Consider the following 18,993-nt stretch of genomic DNA (forward strand, 5'->3'; position numbering starts at 1 on the left):
ACAACCTAGATTACTATTGCTTAAAGAAAGAAATATGCAAATAAATGCGAAAATAAATGTGTTTGGTTCGAAAGAAATAAAAAAAGAAAGATAAACATGTGAATAAAAAATAAATTAAAAATATAGTGGAAATATATAATTAGCGAAACCCACTTTTTTTTTTCAATAGAACAAATTCACTTTTACTTTTTAGTTTTTTCTTTTTTTTTTCTTTTTCTTACATCATTCTATATTTTATATCCATCAAATAAACGGCAAAAAAATTATTTCTTATCAATTAGCATGATATATAACATGTACCACGACACTACAACAAAATTTATTATTAATGACAATTATTTAATGACAATAATTTAATTGGCGCCATATGTAAAAATATTAATGGTTAATATATAATAGCCACTAAAAATGTATTTATATTACACTAAAGTTTACTATTAGCATCAATTATTTATTAAAAAAAATTTAAGTCCCACATCGGTTAGAGATAAGATAGTTAAATATTATATAAGTGAGTAATAACTCACCTTATAGGTTCATTTTATAGGGTTGACTCCTAATTCACTATTCTAAATTGGTATCAAATCACTCATTGTTACCAAGTTCAATATAGTGCTATAAAACAATTAGAGAGTAACTTTCACCTTATAAATTTCACATCTCTTAAAAGACAAGATAATTAAAAAATAAATTAAAAAATATATAAATACTCTCATCTTACAAATCTCACATTGAGTAGAGATAAAAAAAGTATATAAGTTATGAATTTATAAAATGAAATTATAGGAATAAATTATTTAAAGTAAAGGAGATAATTGAAAAAAATAATTTTTAATAGCCTTTAAAATGGCTACTAGAATTACTACTAAAAAAATAAGTTTTTCCGACAATTTAGTAGATCTTTACCGACATTTTATATAAATGCCGGTAATAATATTAATGACACTGATACACCAGCTATTAGTTAAATGCTGGTAAAAAAAATAATGACTATTTATGTGACCGCTAAATAATAAATTATTTGTCACAAAATACTAATTTTGGTGTAGTGCAAAATGGTATAGTGGAACAGATGTAAATGGATTAAATTGAATTAAGTTTTAAATAATTTAAAATTTAACTTAATGTTAGGTTGAATTAAGTTTATATTTTGTTATCAAACAACTTAAATTTAATTGGTTTGTGTTGAATTAGATATAATTAGGTCGGATTGAGTCGAACAAGTGAATTAATTTATTAAAATGTCAATATTAAATTTTTTTTTATAAATATATTTAAAAAATGAAATGTAAATTATATGATTAGTAATACATGTTTCAATCAAATATATAATTAATATTTTATTAACAATATCAATTTTAGTTGTAATTAATCAAGTTAAAAACTCATTAACTTATAATGAATCCAATTATAATTGGATCAATTAGAATATGTCTTTTTTAATTCAATAATTCAACTAAATATAATTTTATTTGGTCAGATTCAATGGTTTTGTGAGTTAATCTCCACTTGTTAAGCTTCTTATAAAAATGTTTTTCAAATGTGTTTAGATATTCATTAAGAATTTGGTCATATTATTTTACATATTTTAATAAACTACAGTTAATTAAATATAATAGTTTTTTGTAGTAAAAAATCATTTCCTAATTTTCTTAATTCTTATATAGTAATTATTTTAATTCACAATATATTACTATATACGAAGATACAAATATTGTAAAAGAAAAACTAAGACATATATATATATATATATATATATATATATATATATATATATATATATATATATATATATATATATTACAATCTGCATTCTTGTTATGTGCTATCATCCATTTATTTATTTAAACTGCAAAAAAAAAATCTTGGCAGATGATACAGAAGGATTTACCAATATAAAGTAGTATAAATGTTTAATGCAATGTATCATTCCTTAAGTGGAGCACATCGTATATTAATTAAAGACTTCTGCAAACTCAACCAATTAGGGAAAATAACTTCCCTTGTGGAAATGGCATCCCTTTGATCTAGAATTAGTCTTTAATCCATTAGCCATAACTTTTTTTCCGATTTTATTCAATTGCTGAAGTCGGCAACACCAAGTACAACCAAATTAATTAAAAGCAACATTGAATTGAATCATCATAGTGTCATAACTAATAAACTAGGAAAAGACTTGTATCGATTTTATTAAAGCATAGGATAAGCTAAAAGTCTAAAAGTAAAATAAATAGATGCATTGATTTTAATCCACTGTTTGACGTTGTTATCGCCATGGAACATTATACACAGTTTTGAACCCTTTATATGGGTCCTTTTCATTTTTGGCGATTTAATGGACCCCACACGTTTTACTATATGTAACGGCTGAAAATCAAATTCATTGTACATCTGAAAAAACTTGTCCAGAAGGTGAGTACTGAGTACCATCAAAGTTGAACTGATACATATACACTTGTCCAATTGAAACCTGTATATTATATATCCTTTATTTTTCTTTTCCAAGTCCAAGTCAACCCAACAACCCCAAGCAAATTGTGTCACTCTTTAGCAGATTCACGAGAGGAACCTTCATTCATTTCTGACCTTTCTTGAATATGCAGATGATTCAAATTCATTGGCTCCTTTCACTGAACTGAGTTGCGCTCCTTCCCGCAACTAGTTAGCTCCGCTATCTTTTTTCTTTTTTTATTTATTTTTATTTAACAGATTAAGTTTTAAGGAATAGTATGTCTTCTTTGACCTAACATGAAAGCTTACATTATGTAACCTAACATATCCAAGGCTTTATAATGGAGGCACTATGTTTTCTCTTTCATGTTTCTACAATAAAATTGACTATGCCACCACCCTTAAACCACTATTACTGTCTACTTATTACTGTTAGCTAAAAAAAATGTTTCTATAAGATTAATTTCATAAAATTATCATTCTTTTTCATTTATTTATTAATTTTTTTAATTAATATAAAATAATTTAAAATGATAATTTTTATGGATAGTTTTTCTTAATCGATATAAAATAATTTAAGACGATATTTATTACAAGAGAAAGATAATATATATTTTTCTTAATAGTAACATTGAATAGAAAAATCATAAGTTTAAAATTTTGGTTTGCAATCTAGCAAGTTGCAAATATTTTTACAAGGATGAAATGAAACTAGGGAATTCACACTACAATAAAATAGATTTTTAGTGGCAATAAAAATTGCTACAAAATCTTTTATTGGCATTTTACACATTAGTCATTATATGCAGTGTCGCTAAAATATTTATCGGCAATTATTCTACATGCTGGTAAAGACCCTCATAATGGTCGGGAAAACTGTATAACTTTTTGTGTCATTTGTTACTTACATTTAAAATTGCCGATAAAAGTTTAAGAAAAGATTTATAATACTCTTTATTTCTAGTCGATGTAGGACTTGTAAGATGAGTATAAATACTCTTTAGTTACCTTATTTCTAATTGATGTGGGACTTAGAAAATGAAGGTTATCTTCTAAGTATATATATATTCTTTAAATTTTTTTAATTATCTTATATCCTAAATACCAACTTAGAGTAGTAAGTTATATGCCCAACTCAACCTTATAAAACATACTTGTAAGGTGAGAGTTATCATTCACTCATATACTCTTTAATTATTTTATTTCTAGTCGATGTGGGACTTAAGTTTTTTCTAACAAATAATTGTCGCTAATAGTAAATTTTAATGTGATGTAAATACATTTTTAGTGGTCATTATATAATAGTCATTAATATTTTTATTAAATAATAAAATAGAGGCAATTAATTTATTGCCATTAAATAATTGTCGGTAATACTAAAATTTTGTTGTAGTGTCAAGATGGATATATCCGAAAATTGATGCAATCGCAATGGTTTCAAATTCAATTCCCTCTCTTTCCACTCTTTTTTGGTTAAACGGATAAATATATTTAATCACACTCAAATTGATGGACTTGCATGTCCTTTCTTAAAAGTTTTGTGTTAAAAGTAGGAGTCTTACATTGGTGAGAACTACACTAAGGCTATAAATAAAGCTTAATAGTCTCTCTTATCTTCATCATCATCCCCAAACATATTTTCCTCCTCTCTTTAAATACTTTGAGAGCTTTCTCTCAATAGTTGTATTCTCCTATTTTAAGGAGTGGATTTTATAATGAGAAGTGGTGTAATTTTTTCTTTTAGTAAAATATTGTCTCTTTTTCTCTTGTTTTTTTCATATCTTATTTTAGTTGTGTGTTATTGTTTTGTTACTTTGGTACCCAACAGTGATATCAAAGCCAATAGGATGTTCATATTATTACGTCATGATGCACATTGGTATAGTGTTTGAGAAAAATCTTAGTATGTCTCTTACTATAACATTGTCTGATCTACCACATCAAAAAAGAGTTATTCTTATTACCAAATATATAGTGTGGTAGTGTGAAAGTGCAAATCTGACAAAGTTCTAGCAAAGAAAGACTTGGTATTTAAGTGTGTCTATTAGTGACTCACCTCTCCTTCCTGAGAACTTACCTAATGTGTACTAATTCATGGTCTACCATTAATGTTTCGGTAGATGTTACTATTCACCATAGAAATTGCATAAGTTGATTTAATGGAGAGAGAAAAAATTATTAGAGAGAAATCATGGCAGCAAAATAAGGTAAACTAAGAAATAGAATTGATGTTTTCATTTATCTTAAATTAATTATAAGTTTCTCAATATAACATGAAAAGTAATATATATATATATATATATATATATATATATATATATATAACAATGATATGTTATAATAAATATGGGGAAAGATCCATATACTTCAAGTTACTTTACTTACCAACTTATTATCTACATTAAATTTCAACGATTCATCTATTAAATTAAAAGTTCTTAAATCAAGTGGAAGTGGCAATTCCATGCAAAAATTTGCTAAAGAGCTTAGTTATTCTCTTCTTCATCTTTTTTGGACTGATTCAAAGGTAAGAGAAAGTATGTAACTTGCTGATTTCGTGTTGTTTATATTGATTTCTACTTGGATCATTACTTGAATTGTGTATCCTAGTGGTTGTGTTGTAATTGATTCAAGGAATGGGTTTTTGGTTCTTGTAGTTTTGGTGTCTTGGAGAAGAATTATTGAATTTTAGCTATTTAATAGTTGCACGTTCGGCTCTAGTGTTGTGATGTCAGACGTCAATTAGGTAAAGGTTGTCTACTTAAACGAGGTCGTGTGTGGGTTTGACCACACCAAGCATGATTGAAATAGAGGTCGTTTGCCTTATTCACATCGAGTGCGAGTAGTTTAGCGTCGAGCATTGGGTATGGACAAGCTAGAGACTCTATGTCTCAATGACACCAAACACAAGGAGAATGACAACAAGTGCAAGTTTTTGAATGAAAAATGGTTGATTATTTAATTAAGTGTTGAATATATATGTGATAAGTTGAATTGCTCACATGCAATATATTGTTTTATGATTCTAGTTCATAAAATATTGATCTAGTATGATGGTTGTTGATCTTTATGTTGATCATAGTTGCAAGTGCTGAGAGTTGAACAATAGAAAAAAGTATATGTTGAGTGAAGTAGCTATGCTGATAAAACTTAAGGCATGATGTTGATTTGAGTTGATTGACTTAGGACTAGAGTAGAGATATTATATTTAAAAAATATATATGAATATCCCATTGTGAAGATCTATTGTTGTGATGTTCTACGAGTCCAATTGTTGAAAACTCTTATTGAGATATTGACTCTTCAATGGAGTGTTAAGTGTAACAACCCAGCAAGTGGCTATACAACTCTACGGTTTAACTACTACGCTGTGAAAAAATTAAACACATATATCATACTTAGAATTTATCATGCAACCAATAATGAATATCATGTACACAATTATATGTAGAAAAAAATGTAAAATTTCTTGTACATACATACTATATATACAAAATATATGACAAAGTACAAAATAAGCCCAAGCATCAATCGATGTTTATACAACTCCAACTGCATCGAAGTAGTGACAACAAAAGAGAGCTAGTCATCCCCAACATGACCATCCACAGTGAATCAAGCTAACCTACTAATCTTTTCATATTCACATACTAAGTATAATTATTGCAGTTCCAACCACAAGGAATATACAGAGTAAGCTTGTGAAAAGAGTTCAACATGTAATAAAAATTAAGCACTTTTTAGAAATTCAACATAGTCAACGAATAAACAACACCATCATGTCAAAATATAACAACTCATAATCATAACAACATTATTAGTACAATAGCTTAATCAAGTTCAAAAATTCAACACAATAACACATCTAATGCGTCGTCACACATATCAACTATGAAAATCTCCTACAACATAGGGTGAGCAATTTAAGTAGCTAGTCTCTACTGAATCACAACATGTGACCTATCTCAACTAGGTCAACTAACAACTCAATTTGATTTATCAAGTTTTCCACTTAAAGTAGACAGTCTAATACTATTATTAGGGTAGGACAATTTGGGTATGAGTCTATCACGATATTAACTTACATCACTAAGTCACATATGAGATTAGTCTAACGACTATCCTTTAAGTATTACGCCCTTCCGATAATAGGTTAGAGACTAAGTCCCCAACCTGGTACTATATTCAGTTGGTCTCTTTATATGTGTGTACTTTGACCTTGCCCACACACAAATATCACATAAAATCCAGAGGAAACAATATACAACTTCTTATTCAACAATTAACTCACATACTAAATGTTTTTCAACACTTGAGCTCTTAGAGCACCACATCTCATATCCACATAATGGGATATTTAGTTTTCAAAGTCATCACTTACTCTACTCTAATTTTTATGTATCTTAAATAAGGCATACACCTCAACCACATGCCTAACAACTTAAACATCATACATCTTTATAATATGAGTAGCTTTAATAGAATAACTACAATCAACTTAGGCAATTTAAAACAATTTCACAGCATTACAACATATTCGGCTTACAACATATTCGGCTTACAACATATTAACATATATATCATCTTACATCATCACCCATACAACTTATTCATCATCAATCAATTATAAAACAACTTTAAACAAATAGTTTTCATCAAACAACTTTCACCCAACACCACTATAAAGAAACTTGACGCCATAGACACAAGAGGTTCCTTGTCTCACCCACGCCTGATGCCAAATAACCTGCATTCGACGTGATTATGATAGAAAGTCTCCCACTCTCGCGGTTGACATGGAAAAATCCACGCCTGATGCCATTCAAACTACATCTAACACCCAACTTGAAACGAATCTCCCTCTTCATGTTTGATACCATTGATCTCGTGCTTGACATGGGTGAGTTAGAGACTTGTGGTTGGAACTACATCTAACTATAATTATGCAAAACTTGATTTCATCTAATTGACTTGAAATCCATCAACTTAACCACATGCATTGCATAACACCATGTTTATACAACAGTTACAACACGTGTTCATCATCAGCAACACCATGCAAAAAAATATTACTCAGAATTATCAAAATGCTCATAAGCATCCTTAAGAAGCAAAAACCTGAAAACCTGTTGAGATTTTTCGTTGAAATACTTTTGTTATAATTGTAAATCAGTTTAATTCTATCAACGGTCTCAAACACGGCAAGTATACCGGCCGTTCAAGTAGTAAAATTATCGTATCCACAGGGATTAGAAGGTAACATAAGCATTTATTGACTATTCGTGATTAAAGAATAATTCCAAATTCATAGTTTGTCATGCAAGTTGAATCAAAAGTTATGACTATTGGAATGTAAGCTAAAAAATATTTGATTGTGAGTGGAAAAGGGTAGAAATGGTATAATGGTTTTTGTGAGATTGTGGGGTCAGATTTCACCGAACGTTACACTAATGAATCATTAATCTCTTGTTACATACATTGCTTAGTCAACCCATAAGTTTACTCAAACCTAATCCCTTAGAGCAAGAGCCTAGGTGCGGATATTGAATATTAATCCCTTGAGTACCCAATATCTACACCCGCATTACGGGCTAGGGTTTAAGACTACTAATGGGCTAAGCTCCATTCCTAGATACATTTCCCACTAGGCATTTGTTTCAGAGCTAGTTTCAATGGTTATTTTCCAACACCCAATGGAACCTATATCATGCAAAGGAGAATTAATCCAAAGCAAGCATTAAGAATACAAACAACACAACAATGAATGAACAACATATATATATATATATATATCATTGAAAACGTAAGGATTACATTAGAATTCGTTGGTTACATCTAACCCCACAAAAAATGGGTAGAAACACTCAAAACAATGAGGGTAAATACAAAATAGAGATGAAAGGAGAAATGAAGAACCGAAGGAAAGACCCACACACGAACAGCTCCAAGCTCCGGGAATCCCTTCCACAGCTCCTAAAACGCGCCCAATGTGTGAATGAGGAGGAGAGCTCCCGGCGCAATTCCATTTACGCCCGGCGCGAATATGACTTCCAGAGGTGAGATACTCTATTTCGCTCAAGCCCGACACAGGTCATCTTGCGCCCGACGCAGAACCTCTTCTCTGCTCCTTAGCTTCTTAGATTTCCAATCCTATGGGTCTTCAATCCTCAAGTCTCTAGCTCAATACCTGCACAAAAAATGAGGTGTATTAAGGTATTGTTAGCTAAATTTGAGTTAGTTATATCTGCACACAAAATGAACCAAAAAGAGAACAATTATATTGCAATGGTTCAGAGGATGAGTGGAATTGTTCAATAAGTCTCATCCAAAAAGAAGTATAATTGAGACTTAACAAAACCCACTACTTTTATTCATCAATTTAACCATGACAACCAACCATAGAGTAATCAACAACAAATTTTCATCATGCGGTTCCCATAGAACACACACAAACTTCCTTTACCTCTTGTAGACTCCAAACCTACAAGATAGAAAAAGGAAAAAGCAACTTCACACGAAAACCTTGACTCAAAATCTTTCACCTCCATAAGCTTAGATTCCAGCCCACTACTTCAAATTTCAGCTACAAGAGAAAGGAAAGAGAGATTTTTTAGAAGGGTAGGGAGAAGAAGAGAATTTCAGTTCACCAGCTCTTATCTAGAGATTTAGAAAAACTCGAGTTATGAGTCTCCTTTTAAAATTTTTCTTTTTATACCTTTCCTGAGTTGACTCCCCTCATCTCTAGTTTTCTGCTACTCAGAGATCAACTAACTCTAAGGGTCCCCTTAGCCTAGAGTTCTTAACGATGATTGACATCAAAACAACAAAATTCACATAATGAATAAAACAATCTTAAAATTAACATTGTTACATTGAGTCTTTTCTAGGACCTTAGTTGATACAATACGGGGGTTAGATCGAGCCTTACTGATTATAAAATGACCAATATAAAATAATGTATAGGTCAAATCAAGCTATACATATTATAAAGTGACTAAATATAGATTCGTATGGGGCAAGGTCAAGCCATATATGTATAAAATAATAAAAATCGAGTAATGCACAAGGTTATAGGGGGCCAAAATCCCTAACTAAGTACTAGAAGGGGCGCATTATTTGAATGGTAATTGACAGACTAGTTTTATAATAGGCTTAGTTATGCATGCTAAGGTCGTGATAGACTCCCACCCAAGTTGTCCTAATCTTGACAAGAATATTGGACTTTTATAATTTAAGTGGCGAAATTTGAGAAATCATGTGGTATTGTAGATTTTTATCCAAATTTGTTATTGATCTAGCAAGCCTGAAAAGATTGCATCGTTAAGTTGGTTTGGTAGGATCAAGCCACTTAGACTGTTCATTTATGTTGTAAAAGGTTTCTTAGTTGAAATGACGACACATTATGTTGTTTTGTTAAGTTGTGGGGTTGATATATGTTGACATGTTGAAGTGTTGTGAAATAGTTTGTTGTAAACTATCATGTTGATTACATGTTGTGTTAAAGAATTGTAGTATTTCATATGCTAAGTTGAGGTGTTGTATAGTTGAGTCCTTAATGAATTGTCTTAAGTAGTTCTATAGTATAGTCTTTTGTAAGGTTATCCTTACATGTCTCCTCGTTATTGGACTACGATGATCATATTTGGTACAAAAGTAAGACAATGATAGGAAGAGCACGTGTTGAGAGCTATGTTGGTGGATGACAGAGTTCTTTTGGTGCTAACTGAGAGTAGTTGTTGCTTGACTAACAATTAAGATTTTGTACTTTTAGTTTGGATTTGTTGTAATAATGTATGTATGTTGAAGATCAATATTATAGTTCCATTGATGAACATTTATTATTTTAGTTGATTAGTTTCCTACACACATATATTGTACATGTATATCTAGGAACTGTTTGCATAATAATCTTAGTTATTTAGTTTTATGCTTTCCCCTATTATAGTTGTTGAGTTGTGTATGGACTCGTCGGATCATTACAATACACACATTAATGAAAATAATATATTTAATTAATATTTTAAGCCATTTATAAATTTTGTTGCCTTTTAATCTAATATATTCTTAAAAGTATAAATGAAAAAAGACTATTTGAATGAAGTTTCTTTGATTTAATATTTATTTTTCACATGCACATGTGTGTGTGAGAGACAAGATATAACAATTAACCTAAAAAAATTTCAACAAAATTTGAAAAGTAAAAAAAAATTCTTAGAAATATAGTTTCTTGGGAATCATTTTTGTCCTACTTTCCTACAAAAACATTCCTATATGGAGTGAGAATCCAACTTTTCTAAATTAGAGATAAAGTTTTATGTATATAAAAAAATCGTACTATCCCTTTTAAAACAAAATTATCTCTCTTCTTGCATTTCTCTTTCTCCGTCTTTTCTCTCTCTCTCTCTCTTTCACTTTCTTTTCCTCTCTCCCTCCTTCTATTCCTCTTTCTCACTCTCTGTCTCTATCTCTATCACTCTCACTCTCACTCTCACTCTCTCTCCCCCTTTGTTCTCTCTTCCTCTCATATTTCTATTTATCTCTTTCTTATATCTTATTATTTTTTTGATCTTATCGATTTCAATAATATTATTAAAATTTATTTTATTTCTAATTTTAATGATATTTGTTAATACTTTTTTATTTGAATGAAATAGAATAATATATTTTTATTCTTCCTAATTATAATATAGTATTATTTATTTATTTTTTAGATTCTTTATTTAAATAATTTTAATAAATTTTTAACTTTTAAAAATAGTTGAATATTATATTTGTAATAGGATTTAAGTAAATAAATACATATAATAAGTTTATTTTAATAAAAGATATTTTTGTAAAAATTATTTATAAATTTAGGAATATATTATTGTAACTAAACATAAAAATCTTTAATTTCTAGAAATTATGTATAAATATTCCTAAATTTTTTTTTATGAATAATCAAATATATTTAATTATTTTTAAAAATCATGATTCTCAAAAATTGTAATTTCCAATAATATGATTCTTGAATATCGAAAAACATCACCCTTACCTAACGTCTTCTAAATTAAATTTAGTGTAATTTTAAAAACTTTTAACAATTTAGCGTTTCTCATATCTTGAATGTACAATTTATATTCTAGTGAAACTATTAATTTTCTTTCAATAAAAGTCGTTTATCTAAAAGGTAAGGGTCATAATATACTCTAAGTGTGACTCATCTTATTTTGGTTAAGTTATTAAGTTGTGCTAATTTAATAGTTTTAGATGTAAAAATTAGGTTGGTAAAGAAAACCGTCTATATACGCCTTATTATTGCTTAGTTTGTACCCCAATAAATATAAATATAAAGCTGATATCTTTTGGTTTGGATGAGGGATATAAAGCTGATATCTCCAGGCGGTAAATAATTACCAAATAAACATATTTTGTAAATAAATTTTGTTTATTAATTTCTTAATTTTATCCATTGAAATTCAACCTGGAGTGATTAAAGAACACAAACAAATGCACGTATTTTATATAATTGTTTGTAATATGATGTTCCTAAATTCCTTATAAAGCTAACAATTGTGTCAAAAATTAATGAAATAAAAAAAAAAAAAGACATTTCTAGGGGCAACATAAGACCCATGTTAGTGTACCATCCATAGTATCATCCTCAAAGTTCACGCATGAGTTGGGTTCAAGTACATGAGTTGGGTTCAAATACACAAGTTGGATTAAATAAAAAATGAAAAGAAGAGAGAGAATGAGAGGGTGTACGTGGTAGTGGTACTTGGAATTTACAAATGCTGAGGTGGTTGGTTTGGTTGGACTAAGAGAGAGAGTTTGTATTTGTGTGTGTGGGGAATAGCCGGTTTTGGGGAAGGATTCATTGCACACTGAATTGTGCAGTAGCAATGCACCTGTGGCGTGGTTTTGTCTCTGGACGACACCTATATTTCTTTCTTCCTTTCTCTCTTTTCCAATATAAGACTCTAACTTTCACCCAAAAAAATAAAAATAAAATATAAGACTCTAACACATAGTATAAACATACATTCCCCCCCAACCCCTTCATCCATTTCAAAGCTTCTCTCTTTTTTTGCCCTGCTCCGTGGGGTTTACACTCTCAAATGCTCTTCACCCTTTTCTCTCTAATCTCCTTTTTTCCTCTTCTCTCATTTCCTAAGGGGTTTCACCTTCTTCCACCAAGATTCTCTTCCTTCTCCACCCTCCATCAGTGCTCATGCCTGCCCTTGTCAATTATACTGGTAAGCTTCATGGCTTTTCCTTTTTTTTTTTTTTGTATATATATTTGTGATGATGCTGTTTGGTTGTTGGTCTCTTATAGACTTCAGGGTTTGATAACTTTGATTTGAATGGTTACGAAAATCCCTAAAAAAAAAAATGTTTTTTTTCATGTGTATTGTTGTTTTGGATGCTTAGAAACTGTTTTCTTAGAGCTTGTTTGATCTTCCACCGATCAGGATATCTTTACAACTGAGTTTTTTCTTTTCTCTGAAGGAAATATTTGCCTTTTGTTTTTCTTTGGTGGAATGAGCATGCATGTGGAAATCATATTCTATTGAAAGCTAAACTAGTAAAATCCTGTATAAGTGATATGAGATGAATGTTGAGTTTTGGTTATGAGATATCCTATCATGTTAATGTTGAACAAAGCACTATTTTTTTGTTGGGTTGATTTTAAATTTTGTGGATGGTTTTTTCAGGTGATGATGAACTGTATCCTGCGGGTTCTTTTTGCCCCAATCCAATGGAGTTGGGTCGCATATACGCTATTGGCTCCAATTTGGATGTGTACTACCCTCCTCCTACCAAGCGACCACGCACGATCTTTGAAGCTATGGAGGCTCAGCAATATCAAGACCCTGCTATTCAGGTTCTTCCAGATGAATTACTCTTTGAAATATTCAGACGCCTCCCTGGTGGCAAAGAGAGAAGCTCATGTGCCTGTGTATCTAAACGGTGGCTTATGCTTATGAGCACTATCTGCAAAGATGAAATTGAGAGCACTACTTCCTCTGTTGCTGAAACTGAAACGGTTTCTTCAGATGAGACTCAAGATATCATTGAAGATGATGGCTACCTTACAAGGTGTCTGGATGGGAGGAAAGCCACTGATGTGAGGCTTGCTGCAATTGCAGTTGGAACTAGTAGCCGTGGGGGACTAGGGAAGCTTTGTATCAGAGGAAGCAATCCTGTGCGTGGTGTCACAAACTGTGGCCTCTCTGCAGTTGCACATGGTTGCCCTTCTCTCAGATCACTTTCTTTGTGGAATGTATCTTCCATTGGGGATGAGGGTCTGGCTGAGATAGCAAAAGGGTGTCATATGTTGGAGAAGCTTGACCTATGTCAGTGCTCCTCAATCAGCAACAAGGGTTTGATTGCAATAGCTGAAGGCTGCCCCAACTTGACCACCTTGAATATTGAATCATGCCCAAATATTGGAAATGAGGGCTTGCAAGCTATTGCAAGGTTTTGCTCCAAACTGCAGTCAATCTCTATCAAGGATTGCCCTCTTGTTGGGGATCATGGAGTGTCTAGTGTGGTGGCTCTGGCTTCAAACTTGTCAAGGGTTAAGCTTCAGACCCTGAACATTACAGATTTCTCTCTAGCTGTTATTTGCCATTATGGGAAGGCAATAACAAATCTGGTCCTCTCTGGTCTAAAAAATGTCAGTGAAAGGGGGTTCCGGGTCATGGGGGTTGCTCAAGGTCTGCAGAAACTGGTTTCACTTATTGTTTCTTCCTGCAGAGGAGTAACTGATACAAGCATGGAAGCCATAGGTAAAGGTTGCATCAACCTGAAGCAGATGTGCCTTCGCAGGTGTTGTTTTGTATCTGACAGTGGATTGGTAGCATTTGCCAAAGCTGTAGTATGTCTTGAGAGCTTGCAGTTGGAGGAGTGCAACAGGTTCACCCAGTCTGGGATTATTTATGCTCTTTCAAACATCAAAACCAAGTTGAAATGTCTCACTCTGGTGAAGTGCGCAGGAGTTAAAGATATCGATAGGGAAGTATCTATGCTTTCTCCTTGCGAGTCTCTTCGAACTTTATCCATTCAGAAGTGCCCTGGTTTCAGTAGTGCTAGCCTGGCCATGATTGGAAAATTGTGTCCCCAACTTAAGAATCTTAATCTGGCTGGACTCTATGGCATAACCGATGCTGGCCTTCTCCCTCTTTTGGAGAATTGCGAGGCTGGACTTGTCAATGTAAACCTTACTGGTTGTTGGAACTTGACAGATAACATAGTTTCAGCCTTGGCCAAGCTACATGGTGGAACACTTGAAGTGCTAAATCTTGATGGATGCTGGAAAATAACTGATGCAAGCTTGGTTGCAGTTGCTAACAACTGCCTAGTGCTTTATGATCTAGATGTGTCAAAGTGTGCAATCACTGATGCTGGTGTCGCCGCCCTCTCTAGGGCCAATCTGCCTAGTTTGCAAGTGCTTTCCTTGTCTGGTTGTTCTGATGTATCAAACAAGAGTGTGCCTTTCCTTACAACATTGGGCCAGACCTTGCTTGGGTTGAATCTTCAAAACTGCAATTCAATTGGCAGCAGTACAATGGAGTTGCTAGTGGAAAAGTTGTGGAGATGTGATGTTCTGGCTTAATCATGATAGAAAATTAGAACCAAATAAAACTGGCTAAACCAGGAAAGGAGACAGAACTGTACAGGTCACACATTCAGCATACATTTTGGTTGATGTCTATCAAGGGTGGATTGGTGGCAGTTTGGTGACTTGGTTGTTTTCCAGGGAACTTTGGCTTGTTTCTTCATGACCCATTTCTTTTTTCACAAGCATGAAATGCTTGTTCCAACTTGCGACCCCTTTTGCCTTGCCACATCTTTCATGGCTAGGGTCCCCTGAGAATACAGTTACCAAGTCTTGGTTGATGGTATTCACTGCTAGATAGTGCATGTTTATGCTAGGGCTTATTTTGTACTGCTGGAAGTTGACAATAAATAACATGTTTTAGCCTCTGTCTCATTTTCCATGATGTTGCTTAGGCTTGAGCTGTCTTTTAAGCCTTCTGTCATTTTATGTCAATCAAGGATCTCAACCATGCCTTAGATGTGGAAGAGTCTTTAGCTTGTTTTCCCTGTGTTTTATCAGTGTGGTTGTGTTGTGCTATTCTAAGGCCAAGTACCTCATATTCAAGAGCTTTGGTGGTGGCAGGGTGTTCATTTGGTCTGCCACAACAACCCCATCTTTTGGGTTGTTTTTTTTCTTCCCTTTTAGTTCAAGTTCTTGTTTTGTAGGTTCCTCTTGCTTCAGAATTGTACTTTGCAGACCACCTTTGCTTATCAGTATTAAAAATGCAATTTTCAGTTGCGCCAGTTTTGTTGTTATTGTATTTTCTTTACTGTTGTGAATGAAAACTTTATACTCTTGAAGTGAATTCGGATGGCATGGAAAGATAGTAGGTAGGGTTGTTCAAAACTCGAATCGTGCTTTGATCTAAAGTTAATTAATTTTTACATATTTGACTTTTAATAATTTTAAGGATGGTGTTGGGATATAAACAAGTTCTATATCGATAAAATAAGACAAGAAATAACAATTTATATAATACGAAAATACTTCAATGTTAGAGAAGCTATTTGGGTGATGATCAAAATCAAAACTATGAGGGCTTAAACCCAAAGTAACAATATCTTATCATTGTGGAGTATGTTTGATACTCTTTGTTTTATAATTATTTTTATAATTATGTTTGATACTCTTTGTTTTATATTATATTTTCTCAGTAAATAATGATAAAATTTACATAGTACTCCACTTATGTTAATAATTGGAGTATAAATTTACATTAAGTTCACTTAGACACCGATGATTACGCGTGTTTGGTTGAGGCGTTTTTTTTACTTTCTGATACACGTTGAGCGGAATTGAGGATTCGCGCTTAATGGACGGAAACACCGTTGAAGTGGATGTTTGTTGTGTAGTTAGCACATGTTCTGCTGTCCATTGAGGTTAATTTATGAGTCTTATATTATTAGGCTCAACTGGCACTCGAGTTTTTTCAACGTTAAAACAAACACTCATTGTATGGTTTTCTGTTTGCACGCATTTTAAAGTAAGTTCAATACTCCTGAATTAAAATGAACATTTATGTGACATTAAAATGAGCATTTATTTGAAACTTCTGAATGGTAGGAAGAAAAAAAACAAAATTTTCACTGATATAAACATTTATGTGTCATTAAAATGAACATTTATTTGAAACTTTTGAATAATAGAAGAAAACAAAATTTTCATTGAAATAAACATTTATGTGTCATTAAAATGAACATTTATTTGAAACTTCTGAATAGTAGAGAAAAAACAAATTTTCATTGAAATGAACATTTATGTGTCATTCAAATGAACATTTAATTGAAACTCCTGAATTGTAGAAAAATAAAATAAAATTTTCATTGAAATGAACATTTATTTGAAACTTCTGAATAGTAAAAAAACAAAATTTTCATTAAAATGAACATTTATGTCTCATTAAAATGAGAATTTATTTGAAGCTTCTGAATAGTAGGAAAAAAAACAAAATTTTCATTGAAATGAACATTATGTGTCATTAAAATGAACATTCATTTGAAACTTCTGAATAGAAAACCAACGCTACCTTAGAGAAGCATGGATTAGCGATAGAAGTGTTTTGGAAAGTGAAAATGAGTAACTCTTTCAATTTTGTTCCATGCATCTATTTGAAGTTAAAAAAAATACTATATTTTTAACCAAAATTTAAATCAAATAAAGACTATGTTAAATATGTGTCATCTGTCCGTGAATAGCCGTTGATAACCCTTACCTCCCTCGTTAAGTAAGCTAAAAAAAAAAAAAATAACGTTCTAGCAAATAAAAACAAGTTTTAGATTAAACATTGCAATATTCCAATGCTTTTGCAACACTTGTGCACTGAAATACACGATATTCGTCTGTTAATGAGTCCTAATTTTGTGGTTGTGACTAGTCACATCCCGCATTAGTTATTTCTTTGGAGGCATATAGCAAATGAAAATCTCGTTTGAAAGTTATGTAACGAAATGGAAAGCTATCATAGGCAATGATGGTATGAAAACAATTTGTGACGTCTAATTTGTTTCTTCAAATGTTAATCCTTTACATTTAGGAGTACATTCGTTTGGATGAAGTAGCCTTTGTTAATTAGTAAATTACACCGTATTGCCACTTTTTTTCTCTATGACGAGAAAACCATCATCACTGCTCCATGCATGAATCATGATCATGGGGAGCTCAAGTGTTGGGACTTGTATTGTAAGTGCAGTTAGGAGCTAGAGAGCACGTTAAATTTGTCAACGAGTTCTGTTTAATCCAAAAAAGTGCATTTTAGATCATCAAATTAACAAGTAATTTTTTATTGAACGTGATTTTGTAGATCTTTAACTTGAAATCAAACACAAAAAGAGTGATGGGTTCCCTTTCCTTCGTTCCAAGAATGGGTTGCCTTGCCCATTCGTTGATGAATCATGCTATAGTTAAAACGGGTCTTAATTTGCTTAAAAGTTAAAGCTTTATAAAAGATAAAAGGACAAATTAAGGTTGTTAATAAAAGGGGTCTTAATTAGCTTAAAAGTTAAAACTTTTCAAAAATAAAAAGGACAAATTAAGGTGCACCAATAATCATATTGACATTATTCAACAAAACAGAAAGAAAAAAAAATCACATTGACATAGAATACTGAATATTGATTAATTGTACGTGTAGAGACTTTAATAAATAAAAAAAATTCATTTTTGATAATGTTTTACACTTTGAAAAGAAATAATTTTTAAGTATATATTGTGGAAGGAGAGGGAAAATGATTGTACAACAACACATAACTTTGTTTGGTGGGAGAAAAGGATATTTGTACAGGAAGTGTTATCAGCTACAATACAACTGCTCATAGTCTTTTCCTGACTTTGTCCTACTCAAAAAAGGCAAGTGCAAGCAAAGATGCTGAACCTGCAATGGACTTTTCAGATTAAAATCCTCACTCTCTCTGTGCCTTCCCACTGCCAGGGTTACTATTTCAATAACTTTGCCTCTTGCCATGTGGCTCCGTCCTCACATCTCTTCAATTTTTTCTCTTTTCAAAATGATAGACACAACAAGTTTTCTTGTGTTCTAATTAAGAACAAATTTGACTTACAACAAACTATATCGATCCTGTATGTAGAAGAGTGAGTGACACGTGTACTATATAATAGAAATAATTTTTTTACTATATATATTTTACGATTTTTTTTTACATGAGAGCACGATTATATTCTAATGAAAACAAAGCAAGATTAGTAAACTATTATAGACGGTAAATTAAGATCTCATAGCACAATTATATATTTAAGTCTAGTTAAAAAATACAAATTCAGATTTTTGTATATAATTCATATATTTAACTAATAAATTAGAAAAGTGCATTAAAAGTTCGATGAAAAGGAGTATTGTGTATGATAAAAAGAAAAAATATATAGTATTGTGTATTATTTTTTTTAATTATGTTATTAATATAAAATATATATTAGTTCAGTAGATGACCAATTTCTGTAAA

General features: G+C 31.5%; 1 protein-coding gene across 1 annotated transcript; it reads left to right on the plus strand.

Annotated features, from left to right (window-relative positions):
* The first annotated feature begins 12,269 nt into the window (after positions 1 to 12,269).
* Positions 12,270 to 15,780, plus strand: LOC109808074 (EIN3-binding F-box protein 1). Its single transcript, XM_020370896.3, has 2 exons — positions 12,270 to 12,689; positions 13,149 to 15,780. Exons 1-2 carry the CDS (start codon positions 12,665 to 12,667, stop codon positions 15,050 to 15,052), a joined length of 1,929 nt encoding a protein of 642 aa, XP_020226485.1. The 5' UTR covers positions 12,270 to 12,664; the 3' UTR covers positions 15,053 to 15,780.
* The last annotated feature ends 3,213 nt before the right edge of the window (positions 15,781 to 18,993 follow it).

Source organism: Cajanus cajan, chromosome 5 (assembly GCF_000230855.2).
Source record: "Cajanus cajan strain Asha chromosome 5, NIPB_CcT2T_4, whole genome shotgun sequence".
NCBI lineage: Eukaryota > Viridiplantae > Streptophyta > Magnoliopsida > Fabales > Fabaceae > Cajanus > Cajanus cajan.